General features: G+C 35.5%; 1 protein-coding gene across 2 annotated transcripts in view; it reads left to right on the top strand.

Annotated features, from left to right (window-relative positions):
• Window positions 1-15,493, top strand: part of HECTD2 (HECT domain E3 ubiquitin protein ligase 2) — a 33,906-nt gene extending 18,413 nt beyond the window's left edge. The window contains exons 11-21 of one of the 2 annotated variants that reach the window (XM_053984252.1): window positions 71-167; window positions 1,046-1,153; window positions 2,941-3,073; window positions 5,956-6,044; window positions 7,078-7,236; window positions 7,528-7,602; window positions 8,427-8,514; window positions 8,766-8,872; window positions 10,056-10,171; window positions 10,786-10,929; window positions 12,991-15,493. In XM_053984252.1, the coding sequence (XP_053840227.1) occupies window positions 71-167; window positions 1,046-1,153; window positions 2,941-3,073; window positions 5,956-6,044; window positions 7,078-7,236; window positions 7,528-7,602; window positions 8,427-8,514; window positions 8,766-8,872; window positions 10,056-10,171; window positions 10,786-10,929; window positions 12,991-13,111 (1,237 nt within the window). In that variant the 3' untranslated portion in view covers window positions 13,112-15,493. Of the gene's footprint in view, window positions 1-70; window positions 168-1,045; window positions 1,154-2,940; window positions 3,074-5,955; window positions 6,045-7,077; window positions 7,237-7,527; window positions 7,603-8,426; window positions 8,515-8,765; window positions 8,873-10,055; window positions 10,172-10,785; window positions 10,930-12,990 lie in introns of those variants that run through there. The other variant, XM_053984253.1, reaches the window with a different exon arrangement.
• Window positions 15,494-22,087: the final 6,594 nt, after the last annotated feature.

Genomic DNA, 22,087 nt, shown 5'->3' with positions numbered 1-22,087 from the left:
ATATTCTTAAAATGAAAATAGTATGCTAGATGCTAGAAAGAAAATATTTCATCTTCTTTTCTCTTGTTAGGTTTTCTTTCTGTCAATACCCATTTATTATTTCTATAGCAGCAAAAAAAGTTATTATTCAAAGGGACTCAGAACAACAAATGATAAGTATTGCACGGGTAAGTCCCTCAATGATAAATGTTTATGTCTCATCCATTGGTATTTGATGAGTATTTGTTAGACTGATATTACACGTGACCTGTCATTACAACTTCTAGTATTTCTGACTACCCTGAAAAAGAACTTAAACCATTTTGCTATGAATAGTCTACAGATGTCCATGCTGGCTTCTCTCAGTATTTTTTTTCTTTTTGTGTACTTAGTTTCAGGATCCTTATAGAGGGCAGTGTTTTAGAGAATAACTTATAATATTGACTTAATTTTTTTCCTCTTTTGAGAAACCAGCATAACATGCTAGCATGTTAAATCAACACAATGATTAAGGAAGAAAAATTTCATTAGAATTTTGAACTGGTTTTTATTTTATTCTGTGGAGGTGTGTGAAAGACCAAGATTCAACTGTATCCTTTCAGGTCATGGAAGAGGTACTGCTTCTGAGCAGCCTCTTGTGTTTGGGAAGAGGCATTGTCTGCCTCCCTCAGTAGTAGTTTGCTCTAGGTGATAGGTGGTACTCTTTTCCTCAGTGCCCTGTGTGGAAGCACCACCACCTATCCATTCCTGTCTTGCTGGATATACCTTGTAAATAACTAATTAAAGCATAAGCCAGTTTCCAGAATCTTATGGGTATATTTTTAACAACTTGGGAGGTGCCACCTTCTTGTTAAACCTCCCAAGACTTTAGTTCAAATGTAGTGTGGAAGGTATCTGCAGCAGGAAAGAAATTTCTCTCCATCTCCTGGAAGAGACTGAAGCAGTTACAGTGTTAGGGAAATGTCTTCAAGGCACAATACTGACACCTTTTTACAGTTAAAAAGTGTGACACCTTTTTTTCAAATGAAGGTACTGTATGTGTGATGTTTCTTTTTCATTCAAATAGCAAAGCCTTGTGGATAAAGTTTCTCGGAGACAGAAGCCTGACATGAATATGTTATTCCTAAATGTGAAAGTGAGGAGGACACACCTTGTTAGTGATTCACTTGATGAGGTAACAAAAACATAAAATTAAATTGTTGATAAGTCATATTTAAATCTTTTGCACTAAGAGATTGGGAATACAACTACATAATACTAAATAAAGATAATTTAATTACTTTCAAAATTGTAGTGTTGCAGAACAGATTGGGTTAGACATTTTGAAATTAACTTCCTGTGCTCATACTGCTCCACAGCTAAACCCATAACAAACATACGTGCTTGCACATGGTCTGTATTTGTAATTTTTCTGTTAAAAATACAGTGCACAATTATCAATTTCTGTAGAACTTGATTCCATTATAGCCGCATGAATAGTATGTGACTAATCACTAATGAGGTTGTTCTGTTCTAATTCTTTGAATATTTTTTTTCCTTCTCTATTCTATAAGAATTTTCAGCTTTCTATTCTTAAATTCTTTTAATTAATTCCTCACACTCTTCAATGTAATTTTTCCTTTTTTAGAAATGAAACAGATGTGTCCATTAAAGTAGGCATTTCTTCAGTATCCACTGAACCTTGCTAATTAACATTATTTAGTGAAATTTAGTTCCCTTTCTTTCTAAACATTGAGAACAGCCTGATGATATTGAAAAATAAGTCCAGGTAGTGAAAACAGCATCAAACAAATTCTGATTACTCATGTCATAAAATGTAAGTTTAAACTTTATTTTCATATATTAAAACCTGTCTATTTTTGGCCTTTTCTCCTAAGAAAAAAGAAATATGATTGGTAATATTGCTTTCTCTCAGGCACTGTCATTTTTTTAACCCCATGAAAATAACCAAGAGCAAATTCAAAAGTTTTTATAGTCGAAATATTCTCCTATTTATTTCCAATGTTTTCTTCTACCCATCTCAGAGATGAGTAAGAACGTATTATATTCATATTTTCAAATTTATGGGGAATGGCAGGTAGAGAGGGAAGATGTCTTACTTGTATTTCAAGTGTAAAAAAATTTGCAAAGGAAAATCACTTCAGCTAATAAATAGCTTGTTTCAAATAACACAAATACCTATAGTTATAAAATTTATGTAATAGGAATTTACTTGAGCAACTAGCAACATGGAGATTAATTTAGCACATGCATATTCTTGGCTGGTTGAAACACTTTCTCTGGTGCTGGACAGTAATTAATGGTTTAAAGGAAGCTTGTATAGAGAGTCTGAAAGATCACCGTTAATTGTAAAAGACTGTAATCTAATTCTTTGCAGATTTTTTGTGTACCTGCATGAAATGCTGTCTCTTAGGACAAAGCAGTGAAAAGAGCTTGTTACCATTGTCTAAAAAACAGTTCTAGAAAGCAGCTGATACTTGCTGGCAGGCATCTTACACAGAACCAAATGGTGTCCAAATATTGAAAGTGTTAGCTTACTTCCCTGTTACTAAATATTTCCAAATTATGTCTAAGTAATTTTTCAATTTGTCATTTCCTCCTGGTAGCACATCTTCTGTAAAAGGTAAAAAATTGTATAGGTCTGAAATATTCCAGACAAATTCAATTCATTATATCTAATTGCTTATTCAGCCTGTTTGTACACCACCTAACTTCTTTTCAAGGCCAGAGAGTGACACCATGTGCAAAGTAGTTGATGATGTCAAGAAGTCATAACTGTCTTATTTCTGCAATTCAGTCATTGTTTTAATATAGTTTTGACCTACTAGTAGAAAATCATGCAAATTAATGGTTTAAGCTAAGTAAGAGCAATAGAGTAGAGGCTGAGGTGTTCTCTATGGCTAGTGGTAGTGATAATATGTTAAATCTCCTTTTTCTTCTGCCTTACCTATTTCACAATAGCTAGCAAGGAAGAAGGCAGATCTGAAAAAGAAGTTGAAAGTTACATTTGTAGGAGAAGCTGGTCTTGATATGGGTGGCCTGACAAAAGAATGGTTTCTGCTTCTGATTCGGCAGATTTTTCACCCAGATTATGGTGAGTCCTCATAATTCTTAAGTAGACTGTGAGAATTTGTTCAGACTCTGTGTAAGCACTGCTCAGCAATAATTGAAAAGTCTTTGCATTATAAACACTGTTTTCAGCACAAATCCAAAACATAAACTTTCTAATAGCTTAACTATTAGCTGTGAAGGAAATTATCTCAGCCTAAAACAGCTCAATGATTTAGCAAATATTCAAGTGGAGATAAAGCCAGATGTATTGGTTTATCATTTACTATCCTTCCCTATTTCTTCACATGCTGCATTTTCTTACTGCCCTCAGTTGTCTTCATATTGCTAGTTTAGGGAGGGAGTTTTTCTGGGTTTTGTCAGTAGCTGGAGTTGGGTGCTGTTAGTATGCTCAGTTCTGACAAACTGCCAACCTTGGTTTCCCATGTATCAATGGGGATTTTTTTGGTGCTGATAGTTGCACTGAGAGTGCCTGCACATTCTAGTACTATTTCTGTGACTAGGATTGGGAGAGGTTAGTTTTTACTTGAATCTTTGTCATCATATTTCTGTTTGGTCAGTATTCTTAAAGGGGTCTGTGGTAATCTCAGAAGGGAAGGGTCCTTCAGTCAAGAGCAGAGACAGTATAGGCAGGTGTGAGCCTGAAAGAAAAAACCTGCCTCAGCTGTTACCAGGACTTGTGAGCCTATAAGGGCATTTCATGCCCAAGGGAAAAAAAAATAAGGCTTTTTGATTAAATAGGAGATTGTAAGACATGAATGAGCAGTCATAAACAAGCAGTTCTATACATTTGTTTTATAGTGATGTAGGTGGATCTGGGTGTGTTTTATTCACCACTCTGATGAGCTTTCCTCTGTGCATGGATTCATTACTGATGACTTAGTGCATTAAAGTGTTGCCAGGATGGCTTTTAAATTGATTTCCAGGGACTTGAGCATAACACCTGATAGTCATTGAGCTTGCCTGTCTTTGCCTGGAAGTGTTCATGTCCCTTAAAATCATGGTCCTTTATTGTTTATAGGACTACTTCTAAAGGTACTGAATTTTAAGTCATAAATATGTTGTCATATCTGCTGAGATTATTTGCCTGTAGCCCTTTTTCCAGTAAAAAGAGGTCTGTGTGAAGACATGACATTGGTGATAGCAACCTTAATAGGAAACAATTTATCCTGCAGAAAACATTCTGTAAGTTTGACAGTTCTGTTAGTAAAAAAGCTGTCAGCAGAGCTTGGTAACTGATGAGTTTGGAAACATTCAGAGTAATTTATTTTTTCACTATCTCTGGCAGGCTTCCTTACTTTAAAGTGCAAATTCTTTCATTGTTATGACTATCAGCTGAGTGTGGGAGGAGTTCAGAATATTCTTGTCCCTTGGAAAGGGACTGTATCCTCTACTGTCTTTAATGTTTAAGATGCAAATAACATGTCAGAAGCTTGGAAGGGAAAATATCACTGTTATTACCCTTTCCAGGTTAACTGATTCTTCAGGTTTAACTCCTGGGATTTAAAAACTCTTAATTAAGTCAGCTGTCTGCTTGTCTGTGTGTTTTGCAATGCTTTCTTTATCTTGGTGTGGACAATTAACAAATGGGATTCGAAACCTATTTTGTTCCAACATCCTTATGGTCTTTTAGCATGTGAACCTTGCTCTGCCTTACATGCAGCTGTTCTGTTGCTTCTGGCAATGTCTAATAGCAGTGTCTAAACCTTTTGTGATAAGCACCTTTTTGAGCTGGAGTTCAAAAGATAAATTGTTCAGGAGAGTGGGGGGGGAAATGTGGAGGCAGCTTTTTGCCTGTCATTTATCATAAGAACTAGATGTTCCTGAGAAAAGTTGGATTTTCATTCCTTTTTTTTTTTTAATTGAAAGGACTTTTGGGTTTTGTTTTTTTTTTTTTTTTTTTTTAATTTAAATATTATTTTTCACCAACTTCATCTTCAAATAGAGATACAGTGAGTTTTTGCATATGAGATGTGCTTAGAACTAGTCAGTGCTTTGGTTTGTACTGACCATGGCAACAATAATAAACTTGGCCTATTCAATCCCAACAAATTCAAAAAGGCCATCACATTTTATCCAGTTTGCTTCTGCATTTAAGGCACACTTATGTGGAGTGTCTCTTACTTCTCTGAGCAATACTTCCTAGGCATTTTAGAGCTGTTATCTGCTTTTATTATGTAGGTTTTTACTTTCTGTCACTCTTTAAAACAGAATGTTCTGTATCTGACACAAATAGCAGTCAAACTCATCTATACTCATGATTTCAGTAGGAACTAGCTTGTCATTTAGACCCATGAGTGGCTTTTTTAGGGTGCATGTGGTTTGGGGCTTTTTTAACTTTTCTGGTATAATTTTTTGACAGAAAATATGAAACATATCCCTTTGCTGGTAGTGTGTGTATAACATAAACCATTTACAGTTTTCTATTCTAAGAATGTAAACTTATGGTATTTGTATCATGGGATTCATGCCAGCATTTTTTGGGATTGTCATCTGCTGTTGACCTAGAAAGAGAGGAGGAAGTGAGTTTACATTGCAGTAAGAAAATTTTTGGTTAGACAGTTAATATTTATGGCAGTACCGATGCTGGAGTGCAATGAAGAAACAGATTGCATAGGGAAAATGCAAAATATCCACAACTGGAGGCCCTGAAGAACGTGTTGCACCAGCACCGAGCAGAGCTGGTGGGCTTGAGTGTGCTGCAGGCTTGGCACTGCTCCTGGTGCTCCTTCCCAAGCACCTGCCTGCAGGCTCCGGCCGTGGGTGGGAGCAGGGTCCTGAGAACAAGCATGGGGATGTGGGCACCCCCAGGAGCATTCCAAGGGTGCATGGGTAGGAAAAAGGAGGCTTTGTACAAATTCTTAGAAAACTCAGTGCCTTTTTAAGGGCCATGTTACCGTTCTGCAGGCATGTTCACCTACCACAAGGACTCGCAGTGCCATTGGTTCAGCAGCTTTAAATGTGACAACTACTCAGAATTCCGACTGGTTGGAGCCGTATCCTTTTGTGAACAACAGCCACTTGATGAGCTGGTGTGGGGATGGAATAAGACACTGGCTCAAGTTCCTTCAAAGGTTATATATACACCTATGCTCCATTTTAAATGTATTTTTTTGAATATCGTCCAAGCAAGTGAACTAAAAATAGGAAGAAAATGGTGGTGTGTGGGTACGTGGTACATATTACAATTACATATCAATATTAAACATGCAACTTTTTTTGTGTATAAGTTGTAATTTTTTATGTGTTTAAACCTCGGAGTTTCTTTCAGTCAACATCAATGTGCCTGTCTCCATTTATAGTTCATTTAAGTTCCTGTTGAGCAGTATGTGGCTTTGTGCCTTTTTTTATTACAAAATGGAAGCCACATAGTGGCTAGTGCTATTTTGAGCACTAGTTTATTTTCTAGGTTTTCTGTTGTGCTTATAAATGAAGACCTCAGGCAAACTATTTATGATAGTATATGCTTATAACTCCACTGAGATGATGTAATGGTGCCTATTAACCGATTGCACTTGGATCAGATGGTGGTTGTAGGTCTTTTCTAACAGATCCATTCTATTCTTGTGAGAATTGAATTGGGATAGTTTCAAATTTGTTTCATGGGATGCACTTAAATATGCTAATGGATGAACTGTAGTACCAGTGCAGGTATGTCTTAATGCTTTTAGATTTATTTAAAAGAAACATTGCTTTATTGATCTCTCACTAGAAAATACATATTTATCTTTCTCTTTTTCATAACCATACTTTGGAAAAATTGATTGTAGAAATGCTTGTACAGAATATTATGAAGAAGATTCTCAAGCATTCTGTCAATCAATGTGCATCATTTGACCATGCTAACCACTGCTTAATTGTAATGAAAATCTGAATTTAAAATTGTCAGCCCAGAAACAATGAAATAATTTACATGCCTTCTGTTTGTTGAGCACGAATCTTAAAATATTTTTTTCCAAGCTGGAAAAATACTATCTATAGTGTTTTTCATGATGTGTCAGATTTGCCCTTAACTTTTGACACATATAGCTTATGGGACTTGCTGTATATAACAGTATCACTTTGGATATTCGTTTCCCACCTTGCTGTTACAAGAAATTATTGAGTCCTCCCATTGTTCCCTGTGATCATAACACACTTGTAGGCATCTGTGGTGTCACATTAGATGATCTGTTTCAGATTATGCCTGTAAGTATTACATTTTCCAAGAGGAAAAATTACTGATATAAAACCTGATTTATTCATATTTAATGCTTGACTTACAAACTATTTGAAAACAGCTTTTTTTTCAGCACAGGCTGATAAAGTCTTCCTCTGATGGAATCAGAAAATCTCTATATTTTCTAGCATAGCATGCATTTTAAAAATACAGCTTTTTCCAAGATACTTTCTGTATAAAACCATGCTTCTGGCATATCCTTGCAAAGTGCATCACTTAGTTTTGTAGATTTACTAAAGAGTTTTTTACTCATATTGTAGGAATTGGCGCATGGACTAAGTGAACTTCTATCCTATGAAGGCAATGTTGAAGAGGATTTTTACTCAACCTTTCAGGTCATTAAATACGCAACTATAAGTGGTTCTCAACCTCGTTCAGTGATTTTTTCCAATGTTAGAATGGCAGCAGAGTGGTTTCTTGCAGTGTGATTGCTGATTGTTTGGAATATGACTGCATGGGATCAGAGCTGGCTCCAGGAGCCGCGCTGCTTGGCGCCGTTGCGTGTTTACGTGTTGGCTCTGTGGTGACACTCCAAGCTGTTGTTCTCTGACCCTCTAGGTGGGTCCCAGTGCTCACCACCAGGGTCACTTGGCCAGCTGCTGGTGCATTTCCAGCTCTTTGCTTTTCTGTCTAACCCAGAAGATAGTCAAATTTTCCATTTTGTTGAAGAAATCTCACTTCAGCAATAGCCTGTTCAAGTTTTTACAGTTTTTCCTGACCTGTGTGTTGTAACTGCTATTTCAGTCAGGAAAGCCTTTTTCAGTTACTCATTGTTTAAGAACACATGAACCTACGAGTTAATGAAATTTCAAATTGGTGGTACTTAGTTCCTAGGTGAACTACAGCAGAGCAAATGCCTTCTTAAATTTATTTGCTGCTTCTGTGCTGTTCTTTTGTATGAAAAGCTGTATGGCTCCAGAGCCTGCAGGTCAGTTCGACATGCCACTATGTAATAGGGTCAATTTTTGTTCTTTGAATACTAATTTTCTGAGAAATTTTTTGAAAACTGTAATATTTAACTTGTAAAAATCTCACAACCCTCAGAATTACAGCACGTGCTGAAGAGAGGAAGGGTATGCATGACATAATATAAGCTTTGTCATTTCTAAGTATATTCATTTATTTTCCAGTGCTGATCTTGACTCCTCTTTTTCTGTAGGTTTTTCAGGAAGAATTTGGTGTTATAAAATCTTACAACTTAAAGCCAAATGGAGATAAAATTCCAGTCACAAATAGGAATAGGAAAGGTAATTGGGCATACATTAACCACACATACTTTGCGGATTTAAGTTTGTTCTTTTTCTCCTTTCTATGAACCTATGCTTTCATAAACAGAGTATGAAAATGAAATGGCTGTAGTTCTTTCTGGTATGCTTATCAATTTAATGGTATCTAAAACTAAATGCATTAATTTTTCATATATGCTACAATTTAAGAGGGCAGAACAGGTTATTGATTAAAATTATTATAATGTAACAAAATAATTTTTTTTTTTTAGAATATGTGCAGCTCTATGTTGATTTTCTTCTCAATAGATCGATCTACAAACAATTTGCAGCTTTCTATTATGGATTTCACAGTGTGTGTGCTTCTTATGCATTACTGGTAAGAATAAGTGAAACATAACCCTTCACTTCTATTTCAAGTATTTGACACTGAGTTATCTAAATTAAATTGCACTGGATGATTTTAAGATTTGGAAAGAATCTTGACTGATCGATAGACTTGATTAATCCAACATAAGTAGAAGAAATTAATCAGGTAATCGACTCTTCTCTGTAGTGTTTCATTGAAAAGAGATAAATAAAGCTCCAGAAGACAGGTTTTATCACTGTGTATTCACGGACACATCACAGGCTCTCCAGTGAATGTTTACAAGGTTTCTGTGTATTCCCTACATTTAGGAACTGCAGAACAACTGTGCCTGAGTGTTCCTGAGTGACTCCTCTGAAAACATTCATTGCTTTTTGCAGAAAGAACACTCAGGTTGAGATTAAACATTCTTCTATTTTCAGCCCTGTTTGGCTGTTGGAATGACTTTTTTAATTTACAGCATCCCTTCTGCATTGAGAAAGAAGAGAAAGTTTCGATTTGTCAAGGATTTTCTAAATTCTAGTGAAATTGGTGAGCTGTGACACCTTGCAGCAAAGTGAGGTGTGCCCAACCACAGGGAAGGTTCTGGAAGGATGATGAGTATCCATTGAAATCCCATGGCATACTTCTATGCAACTTGATGATGTTGTAGAAAATGAGTGAGTGGATTCTGCAGGTGTAAGTTTAGTGGATATTAAACATAGCTTATTGTTAGAAGTCTTTGCTTTGCACAGCAGTGTGTACTACTGAGAGTCAAGTTCTGTCAGCCTCTGCTGCTCAGCTGTCCACGCTGGGATTGTCAGCGCAAATGAAATGGAACTTGAAATCAAAATTGACATCAATACCCTCCCTTAGATTTCCATATGTAAAAACTTAATTTTCTTCCTGACCCATTTGTAGTCTGATCACATGATAGGCAAGTCAGTGTAATAAATGTAAGAATGGTGAAGAAATTAAGAACATAATGTGCTGAAATATTGTGTTATTCTGTAATTAACTTTCTGCTATATATGGCAGTAAGAGATTCTTCAAAGTGCTGAGGGATTCATTTTTCTATAATCAGTATGTATCCAAGCTAGAGACTTACATGGAATGATATTCTGTTAATTTTTCTGTAATGACAAAAAATTAATCTAGTAGCATCATTTCGCATATTTTTTAAAAAATTAAATATTTTGTCCTTGATTTTTGGCAGCTACTTCGTCCAGAGGAGGTTGAAATTCTCGTCTGTGGCAGTCCTGAACTGGACATGTCTGCTTTACAGAGAAGTACCCAATATGAGGGCTACCAAAAAACTGATCTGACTATACGGTAGGCCTGGGTTTTTATTCTAGTTACTGAGTTTAAAACATCATGGAATGTTAGTCTTCCAGCAGTAATCTCTTCAAGGATAACCTGAGAATGACTGAAGTTTTAGAAACCTATTTCTAAATAAGACAAAGACACTACTAAATTGTCATGAGTAGGAAGAATTAGATCCTTAAAGGTATGTGTTTACTGAATGTCCTTAAAAGATTATGACCACATTAAGTGGAATAGTTTGAAAAGAAAAGCTCCAAATCCTTCATATGAAATCTCATTTTTATTATCCAATCTTCTAAAAATACTTTTTATACTCAATTCACTATGATACTAAGGACATTTATATTAGTGAGTAGAAGGCATTTATATTTGTATAGATAAGTGGGTTGGGGCATCATTTGGCAAGACATCATTCCAAAATTAATAAAACATTGTACTTATCAATTCCTTGGGAATTTAACCTAGTATATTGGAGCATTGCTGATGTCCTATAGATTATATTAATTAAACTCTCAGTAAGTGATATTCATCATGTAATACTTGTAGTCTTATTATCATCTTCATACTATTTTTTATGATGTTGCATCTTGCAACGTTTTCTTCTCCCTCTGCCCCGAGCATAGATACTTCTGGGATGTAGTACTTGGATTTTCTCTTGATCTTCAAAAGAAGCTGCTACATTTTGCTACAGGAAGTGATAGAGTACCTGTGGGAGGAATGGCTGATCTGAATTTCAAGATTTCAAGGAGTGAAACATCCACTAATTGGTAAGTGATGGTTTTTTTTATTTTAAATTTTTTTCCATTAAATTTTTTCCCAAGAGCCCTTATTGCTCTTGAATGTCTTTTTACAGAAGAGCAAACAAATGTACAAGGAAGAAACTGCATCGATTCCTTCAGTTTGCCTTCAAAATGTTACACCCATTTATTGATTGCATAAGTTTAAAAAACAAGGAAATTGTTTTCCCAGTCAGAATTTACATTTGAGGCTGGTAATTATTTATAGGGATTATTTATGTGTTTTCAATTCAAATAAAGTACTTATTTAATCATTCCTAACATGACAGCTGACCTAATGAAAATATACCTTGAACTACCATAAATTTTTCTGAATTTTTTGAGTTTGATGGCATTATTTACAGCAAGTCAGTCAGTACTTTTTTTAGTTCTTAAGACTGGGGAAAGTCAGTTTAAATAATTTGAAAGCTGTATAGAAAAACTTTCTGCTCTGAAGTTCTCTGTGAAGCAATAGTTACTGACTTTACCTAGATTTCTCAAACACTCTGAGTAATCAAAATACTTAAATGGAACTATATTTTTCAAAATCTGAATTTTGCTGGGTTTTCTGTGAAGAGCTGATCTAAAGGCATAAACAATAAATTTTGAGGTTGTTTTAAATTTAATTTATCTCATCACTGTGATATTTTTAATGCTTTTCTCAATGAGGTAATAACTGGTTCCAGCAACATTAAAGGAACATGAAGAGCAGATGAAAAATAAAGAAAAATCAGTCAACATTGAATCACTCTTTACGTTCTTTCTGTAAACAGTTCTTTTTCTTAAAAATGGGAAAATGTGTTTAGAAACAGTGTGCATTTTAAACTGCTGCAGGTCCATGTTTTGCAAGATAATTGTTGCTGTCAGACTGCCTGCACAGGGATAAATGTAGACACCATCATCATATTATTCACACAATAGGATCAAAGAATGTAATAGCAATAAAAATTGGCAAATTTAATAAAAGCTTCTCAACTTTCCAAATTCTGAAGCCATGACTCCAGTCCAATTAACAGATCTTTGCTGATCATTTAAAGGGCAGAGAGTGGAAAAGTAACTTGGGTTTCCAGATCTGGGGGTTCTGCCCCTTTTTGTGCATGTTTGCCAATGATCAAAGGCCAAGTTGGTGCCAAGGGCACCAAAAGACTGAGGGATGTAATTAAAAGAGACCTAGAGGGCTTTTCAGTCACATAATTAAATATGTGTGTCCAACTGTAATACATTTTTGAGTGTGTTTTCCAAATGGCAGGTTGAGCTTCAGCTCATTGTCTTTCTCCTGTCTCCCCCCCAAGTTATCAGCTGTAGGACAAGTATATATCCTCAGGTGTGTCCTCCGGGTCGCTTGAGAATTTAAATGGCAAGAAGTTCCTGTTGCTTTTTATTACCTGTGGCTCATCAAATGAATCCATTCTAGTCAGAAACAAAGTTTCCAGTGTTTCAGTCAGACATTCCTTAGCCATATCTGCAATACATATATTCAATTCTCTCTCAGAAGAAACTTGGAACTGGAGGTGTTGGTATAGCTGAGACCAGAATTTGTGAAGTGTTGTTTTTCCAGCATTTCAGTCAATTCTTCAGAGCTCCCCACTGAAGTCTGTAAGGACCTGTTTTACCAGGCTGAACCCTGAGTTCTGTATCCTCACAGACACAGAACTGTGGTTATCCCAGGTGTATCTGTACCTACTGCAGGACCCACCTTCCTTTTCCATGATGTGGATTCTTTCTATACCCAGATTTTGTGTTTAGACAAGTTGTGTGGTACCTGGAGTTCCCAAAATCTGGAAGGAGATGTTTCCAACTTGGAAAAAAAAAATAAAGAGGAAGGAGGTAGAATTTGTTGCAGGCAAACAAATTCATCTGAGGTACTTAAGATCAGCAGTGGTGTTACTTGCATTCAACAGAACTTGAACCAACATTGGGATAAATGTTTCTTTTATAGGATTTCTTATTTAAGAAATGTTTAACTGAAAATGTGTAGGCAATTGGCAGCATTCTGGTTCTGTGGCATTATTCTTAAATGTGTTTTGCTGGGTGTTTTTAAAATTATTTTAGGTTACCTGTGGCTCATACCTGCTTCAACCAGCTTTGTCTCCCTCCTTACAAGAACAAGAAGGAACTGAAGCAAAAGTTAATAATTGGAATTTCAAATGCAGAGGGGTTTGGTCTGGAATAAGATTAAATACTCCAAGAACAGCATTTTAATGTAGCATTCACTCTCTTCTGATTGTGCCTTTAAGCTTTTCATTGTTACGTCTCTTGATACTGTGCCAGTTTTATCACATTTATTTTTTTTAATTAAATATGAAGTGTATGGTTTTTTCCTGAATGGCAATACATTTGCTGCTTGCTTTCTTTGTACAAAAAGCTCATCTGTTCGATAAACAAAACCCAACTAAGACAATTCCCAAGTGTTAGGTTTTTCTTAATAGCACTTTATCATTAATCATAATTCCTTTACATCAAGGTATCCCACTGGGAGAAAATATACAGAATATTTCTTTATTGGTTAATTCCAGTGGCAGAAAAAATATAACATCAGCATGTAGCCTTTTTTTTTTTTTTTCAAAAAGGCAAATAGGAATTTTAATCTTTATAAAATGTATGTAGTTTTATTATTCTGGTTCTCCTGCTTGGTGAAACCAGCTGTCTAAGAGCTATGTAAATAACTGCCTGTGAAGAAATAGGGTTTTGATAGTGCCATTTACTGCTAAAAAAATTATTTTTTATGAATAAGAGGTTTTAGATGTTGTATATTCAGCTTTTACACTTGAATGTACAAGAGTGTTAAAAGGTATTTTTTCAGCTTGAGGGGATTCAAGTTCACGCTACAAGTATTAAGGAATTTGTATGTTCATTCTTAACAGCAAACTAGCCAGATCTACTGTAGCATTATAGTAAACAAAAGTACATATTTAAAATAAATTCCACATCTGGTGAAATGCTTTAGGAAGAGAATTATATCCACAACCTGTGGAAAACTGATATAGAGTATCACGGTATCCTTTTTTTGCAGCAATTTTGTTGAAAGTCTTAAAAAAGCTGTGACAAAAGTGAATACAATAACATTTCTGAAGAATGTTGCAACTTTCATTAACATGGAGACCAGCAGTTAAAGATGTTTTGTGTTTTTCACTGCACAAACTCTGTGAAAAGAATTCTTGGTATGTCTGCTCTGAGTTAGTAAATTAGCAGCTGGGGAAGAAATGGTTCTAAAATACTGAAACAATTGTAAGTCTGGGTTTTATTCATTAAATGGAAAGAATCTATCAGCATGCAGTATAGTAGTTTTAAATATGAACAGCTACTGTGTGTTCTGTAGATTTTTCTTTCAGCTGAATAAGGCCCAGATCATTTGAGACACTTTGGCATCTAATTTGTCAGCTTTCCCCATTGACTTCTGCTGCAGAAGTCAATATCTATCTTGTGTCTGTACTCAAATACTGTATTAGTCTTCTTTCTTTCTCTGTATTATTTACATACAATCAACAGATTTACAAATGATTAGCAAATTAATCTGTCTAATTCATGCTTTCAAAGCTGTTCTGGATATTCTTCAATAGCTAAGTGTAAATTTTACTTTTTTATTTCTCCTAGAAAAGTTACTGGTGATTTTACTGTTTTATTAAGGCAGAGATAAATATTAGGATATTTTAGAATTTTTGACACTGTATTCATAGTGTTGTCATTGAAACCAGTAATAAAATTTCCATTGGCTTTAGCCTGGAACTATGCTAGGTTAGCACGAAGCGTGCTAAAAGCAGCACTGAAAAAAATCTGCATTTTTACATTGTATCTCCCAAATGGAGATTTTAAAATAAATTTTAACTTGCAGGATTTCAGATATTGAGAAATAAATTAAGTTTTCACTGTTGCACTGAATGAACTAGATAGATGCAAGCAATGTTAAATTTCTAACACCTGAATGTGGCTGTAAGAAACAAAGACCTACTGCCTTTCCTCTCTTTGTAGAATTGGATTCATGAAAGGTTGGCTTATGAAAAAATAGCTATACAATTTATCTGAAAACATGGCAAATTAGCCAAAATATTTTTTTAAGGCTTAAACGTGCTTTTAATAACTATTTATCTACTATTGTTAAAATAAAAGCTTTATCTTTTCTCCTTTTCACTGAATTGCACTTTGCCTTCTGTTCAGTTTTATTTATTGAAGCTTTTTTTGAGATAATGTGTAATATTACCTCAGAATTCTAAAAATGCTATTGTATTTGCATCAGTTTTTAAATCAGATTGTCATTCAAAGACATTTTATATATTTCCTGTTGTTGATAAATTAAATAGTAAATTTTGTATTTGTTAAATGAAAGCATTACACTGTATTTATGAAATAAGACTCTGATAATTTAAAAAAAAATTATTCAATGGTGTTTTGTTGTTCTTGTGTCTTGCCCTGTAACCCAGCAAATCTTTTTTTATCTCCATCATTGTTTTGTACTATACAAAAGAAATCTTGTTTGTATAAACTTGTTCACTACTAAGTATCTATTTTTTATGTATCAAAATTGTCCAGTCATTAAATCAAATATTTCAAATGCTGACCTCACTTGTATAATTTCACATTTCCAAAATGGGTCATAATGGGTTTAAGATTATGACCAACCTCTCTGCTTTTGGTTTATTTTTCTCTTGAGAAGTTTTCTTTACCGTAACAGTTCTGCTAAAACATTGCATAGCTCACTGAGAGGAAACTTAAGTTCTAACAACCAAACATGCACCAAGACCTATATTTCATATTTACAGTCAAAATTACAGGTGTTCTGGTGCATCCCATGGTGTAATAATGCTGTAAAATAGCATAGGTCCTCAGCATGGATCCAACAGCTGGGGTTGTTCCATGTGGAGAAGGCGGCTTTGGGGACTTGTATTTGCAGCCTTCCGGTACCTTAAGGGGGCTCATGAAAAGGAGGGACAGGGACTTTTTATATTGGCAGATAGTGGCAAGACAAGGAGAAGTGGTTTTACATGGAAAGAGGGCAGGTTTAGATGAGATGTTAGAAAGAAGTTCTTTCTTTAGAGGATGGTAAGGCACTGGAACAGGTTGTGGATGCCCCATCCCTGGAAGTATTCAAGGCCAGGCTGAATGGAGTCCTGAGGAACCTGATCTAGTGAAAGGCATCCCGGCCCATGGCCGGGGGGTTGGAACTATGTGATCTCCAAGGCCCCTTCCAACCCAAACCATTCTGTGACTCTGTGATTCTAACTTAATTTTCCTTTTTTTTTTTTTTTTTTTAACTACCTCAGTTGCAAGATTACTTGGAAGTGCAAAGCCACAAGCTGTTGTACGTTTTTCTGCCTAATTTGAACCCTAAAATCAGGATGGACAGGTAACAAGAACATTGTGCTTTCTCACGGGCACAGGTCCTGATCACAGAACTGTTACCTTTGTACCACTCAAGTTACCTACAGATGGCAGCAAAGATGAAGATTGAAACAATGTAATTAGAGGTCAGACTTTCCTCTTAGCTAACAGTAGATTTTATAAATGTGCATAATGAAGAAAAAAGTAATGTCTTAAAAATTTATATCACTAATAATCACAAATTTGCAAAGTCAGCAAATATGAATTGACTTATAGCAAACAGGGAGAAAGGAGAAGCAGTTTCTTGACTCTAGTGCTGGGTTTTGAAAATGTCCTCTCTTTTCATTAAGAGTTCCTAAGGTGGTTTTGGATGAAATGAAAGACTGCCAAAACCTCAGAAAGGAGATTGGTTATACCTGATCAGGACCAGTCAATAGCCTCAAGACTGATATTTGGAAAGAGGTTAGAAAGCCTGGCTTGCCTTGTCCTGTTTCAGCTAGGAATCAGAAGGCTGGCACTGGGACTTAAAATTGAAGTGCTTTATTTCCTTTTGGTTTTTTGGCCAACAGTGGTGAGATTCCTTCTCTGTAGTAGTAGTTGGTGCTGGTATTAGTTGACTTGCTCCAGAAGCAAATCTAATACCCGTTGTTAATCTTCATAGCTGTGGTATTTAATATTCGTTCAGAGCTCCTTCTTGAAAAAATAAAAATATCCAAAAAGTTCCTCAAAGCCTCTGGTTTCATGTCCTGAGTGTCAGAAAAAATCTTTTTTTTCTTCTAGAGCCCCTAGTTTTCTTCCAATAAATAAATTTGTTTGGGTTAAGTAATTTTTCAGTCTGTTTCTTTTTCTTTTTCTTTTTCTTTTTTTTTTTGGGGGGGGTCTGTACTGGTCTATGTGTTGTTGAAGTTCCTTGCACTTTTAAATATTCATGTGTATAAGGAAATAATGAGGTGGCCTGGACTGCCACAGCTGTTTCACTTGTGTTAGAAATGTTCTAATTAATAGTGAAGTAGGTTTTGTTGTTAAATTAATGAGCAAAAATGGCCCCCAGTGATCTGCACCTTTCAAATTGTTAATTAAATTCTTACTGAATTCTTGGAACCCCAATGCCTTTATGTAAAACACAACCGGTCAAGGAAGATGGAGAGGTTTTGTTCTGATGGTCTGGTGAAGCAGTTGCTCATTAGACTCTGGAAAGTGGGAGAAGTTCACATAAGCTGGGCAAACTAAGTTCAATTCTGGACTCTTCTGCAGTACTAGAATTGATAATAGAGTTAAGTAATACCTATATGCATTATGAAAGGATATATCAATGAATATCTTGTGTGTTTTGTGTTCTGCTACAGCAAGGCTTCATTTACCATTTTTCTTTTTGGCATCAATTTAATGATTTGGTACTTGTAGTGAGTGAGACTTCTACTTTTTGATGCAGTATTTTCTTCCCATGCGAGTTGTTCTAGATTCTGTAGATATATGATGTTCAGGTTTAATTTAAGGGCTTCTTGTTTATTTGCTGATTTAACTCTATAACATGATTTCTTATTAACCAGGAGAGACGAATCTGTTCTCCCAGAGTTGTTAGTTAGCTTCTCACCAGGATCTCTGGCTGTTACCATACCATGGATAATAACAATCCAGCCTCCACTGGCACTACCAGAACAGAACTATTTGTAGCTATGTTATGCAATTCAAACATCCTGTCAAGGGGTGAGTTTACTCAGTGTACATTCAATCTCTGCTCTAGCAGAGAGCTAGAAAAATAATTTCTTTTGCTATTTGTTTTTTGTAAGTAGCAATACTGTGGAAGTCAAGAACTATGTTTTGTCCTCTGGAAAAATCAATCCAGCTGGATATAAAGTAACTAAAGCACAGTCATTTTTGAAAGCCATGGGGTTTAAACTCAAACGTGTGGGTCTTGGTTTTGGTTGTCTTCTGGTGAATTTATGAACCTCACATTCCTGGTTTCCAAAGACTGTGTACTGATTGCAGCTTTTAATAGTTGGCCTTGATTAGTGGTAATGTGCCACACTGTGCAGAGAAAGCATTTCATTTTGTCACCTTGCTCAACTACTTTAAAGAGGGATCTTTTCCCAAATCTTTCTTGATTCCAAGATGGAAATGTAGCTTGCTCAGATACTTGAACACCCTGACAAGACATGTTTTGTATATTAAATGCATATTAATTCTTTTACCTTTATTAATAGAAAATTTATTTAACCATAACAGATAAATGTGGCCTGTGTAAAATAGAGATGAGCACAGTAGCAGAATAGAAGAAATATACTTCCTTAGCATTTTGATGGAATTGCTTTTTATTTGGAGAAATGTAATTTTATTTTCTTAGCTGATGAGGTTAAGTTTTTCTAGGGTAGAATATCTTACAGAGTTTAAAAACTGAAAATATTTTTTTAATTCAATAACCGTGTTAGATAAAGCTAAAATTTGAGTAAAGTATATTACTTTCCTACATGCACCTCTGTGTACTGCTTATTGCATTATCTGATTGTACTGATACCAATAAAGTGTTCTTCAAAATTTTTCTTTTGAAATTCCAACATTTCTGGCAATTTTTATCATGAAAGAAAAGTTTCCCAAACATTGAAAGCAGTCAGTATTTGTTCAAACTGAAAGTTTTAAAGTAATAACAGACATTTTTTTCCTGTTGCATATAAACAAGCTCATTGCATTTTGTTTTGGGTGGTTTTGCTTTAGGATCCAGAATATATTCAATCATATTTCTGCACATTAATTGAAATGCATTAAGCTTTTATATCAAATGCCACATCCTGGAAGGTGAAAACTCTCCTTCCAGTAGCTTGTACTACTGGAAGTTACTGCAAATATATGAAAAGGATTCCAAGTTAATAATTGTTTAGTTAGTTAATTGTTTAGTTTAGTTAATAATTGCTTTGTTAGTTGCTAGATAGAGGCTGAAATCTCCTGGGGTATTCCAGCCAAGCTGTGTTTGAATTACCAGGGGATGTTTGCTTTCTTCCTATTGATTGTCTCCCAGCGCATGCTGGCCCAATTGCTATTGGTGATGGGTTTCAAACCCTTACAGGCGTGTTTTGATGTATTTCTGATACTGACAATTAAATACCAATTAATTCTTCCTTTCAAAAAGGGAAGTCAGTTTCTTCAGCAGTCTATGACCTTGGCCAAGAGTTCTCAGGTACAGAACTAAAATCTCAATGAAATTAGTTTAGAAACGGTTTTATTTTCCTATACCAGATTTTAAACATAAAACACCATCTTATAATCAAAGGTGTTGAGGCAATATCAACAGCTGTGTCTTCTATTCCTCATTCCCTGTTTTTTGTGTAAAACTGCTGTAGGCATGTAATAAAAACATGGGAGTTTTGTTAGGAATAAGTTTTTACATGAAAGTGATAGTACTGGAATTTTTTTATCTCTTTGCTTACATCCTCATGTGGTACCTGTAGTTGTGTATGGTTTTCATTTGTAACTGTTGGCAGTGGGTGCACTGCAGCTGGGGATCTGAAGGTGTAATTGCTTGCACCATTTTTCACATCATTGTTCAAAAGAAAAAATGACCTTTCTGTGTTTCTCTTCCCTCTTCAGGGCACCTTGACACATCAAGGCTTTTCTATTTTATGTACAAAGGTAGTCTCACTTTATCTTTTGCCCTTGAATTTCTTCTCAATTTATTTGTTTCTGGCTTTATTAGTAGGGCTTATTAATTCTATGTGACATAAGCACAACTGCTATGCTTAATCATACATTCAGTTAGCATTTTCATACTTGTAGGTGTACTGGGAAGATGAAATTGCTACTTTCATGCAGCACAACCAATCCTTGATTAATTTCTCCTGTCATTACTTATAGCAACAATCTGCATTCTTTGTATAGTTCTGCTGCCTTTCACCATGTTAAAGATCTGCTGTCATTCATAATACAGTAGATATGTAATTGTAGAATGATAAAGAAATAGAGGCTTTCACTTTGAATTTTCCTAGATTAGAAAATCATCCCGTTGGCCATTTTTTCTAGGTTTTTGATTTTTTTCTTCACTAGGTATCGGATTTTATTTTGTATTTTCTCAAAACACAGGGGAATTTAACAGGCATTTTAGAACTGAGTTGTCACTTACACTCATGAAATTTTTGGCTTGTCTGTCCTTATCCTAGCTACATGCAATGTCAATCCTCTATTTGCAGCACAGCTTCATAAATCAAGGTGATTCTAATATTAAGGAAGAATACATAAAGCTGCTGCAAAAGGATAATGACTTTTGTCTCTAAGGTGCAACTTGTAAATGTGTCTCTGCCTCTTAAGAAGAAAAAGAAAGGCAGATTAAAAACAATGAGTTCAAGGTGGTGGCAGAGGGAAGTGGAGAGAATTGCTTTGCTGTTCTCTCGTTTTTGAGGAGCTACACAGACGCTACATATTGAAGATATCCTGGGACAAAAATCCCTGAGGGATAACACTACAAGCTTCAGATCAGTCATTGTAACTCAATCTGCTCTTCCTTTTTGTTGCCACTAGCTTATTATTTGAATTACCTTGGGGATGTTTGCTTTTTTCTCTACTGACCTTGTCATAGCCTATGCTTAACTAATTTCTATTAGTCGTGGGTTCTCCTGCTTTGAATGTCAGAATTGAGCAAATGAGCCCCACTTAGGAGGTGAGAAAGAAGCCAGAGCTTGTCTTGGACCATATGAAATCCCAGCCTTTTCAACGATGTGTAGAAAGCTAAAGAGTTTACCAGTATCTGTCCCAAGTCTGTCTAGAGGGACCCATTTTTAAGCTACCCTGATCAATGCTGGTGGGAGAACTTGTCTGCTGAGCCAGCAGAGAGGCTGCAGCAGGGTTTGGCAGTGCAGCAAGCCAGCTTCAGCCCTTCCCTTCAGCTCTGAATGCTTCCCAGTTTTTCACTTTGAAGTCATTGCCACTTGTTTGTGTCACTCAGTCAGTGAAGGCTAAATCACAGCTGAAGCTCACTGGGTATCTTGGCTCTGTATTCCATTCATGATTTCTCAATCTTTTTCAAACAGATTTTGCTAGGAATTGATACATGGAGATGAGCAAATAAATTTGAAATGTAGGCTTGTTACCAAATTGATTGGATTAGTAGGTCAAATACTAGCCATTTATTTTGAAGAAAATAATTATTTAAAAAAACCCACCATCTATCTGCCATTTTTAGGTTTCATTTGCTCATGCTTTATAGTATGTGACCACAGAGCTGTCCTGTAAAATACCCTAAATGCAAAACCCTGGAGTGCTAAATTTCTGCCATTAGCATTCTTCTCTAATTAGGTCCATATAGGTATCACTGTTATTATTTCTACTCAATTTGAATCCCAGTTTCTTTTCAGGTCAAGGGCCTAAGGAGAAAACCAGGAAGCAGGAGATACTTATGTTTTGCATGGATCAGGTATTACTACCAAGTTGTCAACCAGCTGGTTGGTGACTTTTCTTGAGTTTTTTAAATCAAGACAGTTTTGGAAATGTGCAACATTGATATCATTGCTTCATTTGTCTCAATTATTGCAGATTAAAAGACAAAACATCTGCACCAAACACCATCGTAGAGCTTTTTATTGGTAATAGCAAAGAATTTTTCAGTTAGCTTATCAAACCTAAAAGCAGTGATATAAAAATATTGTAGATATCTATTGTTAAGTTCAGAGTTTCATCACAATTATTGCATATTACCAGTCCAAAGCAGTTAAATAAAGTAGTCTCCTATTATCTTAACATGCTGGGTATTAGTTGTCCATTATAACTTGTAAAACTGGGTAACAGGCTTTCCCATCTCCCCCACTATCTTGGCATAGGCAGAATGTGAAGATAGAACCACAGAAAATAC

This window comes from Vidua macroura, chromosome 8, assembly GCF_024509145.1.
Source record: "Vidua macroura isolate BioBank_ID:100142 chromosome 8, ASM2450914v1, whole genome shotgun sequence".
NCBI classification, from domain to species: domain Eukaryota; kingdom Metazoa; phylum Chordata; class Aves; order Passeriformes; family Viduidae; genus Vidua; species Vidua macroura.
The sequence above is the reverse complement of the archived record's forward strand: the minus strand, read 5'-3'. Positions and strand labels throughout refer to the sequence as shown.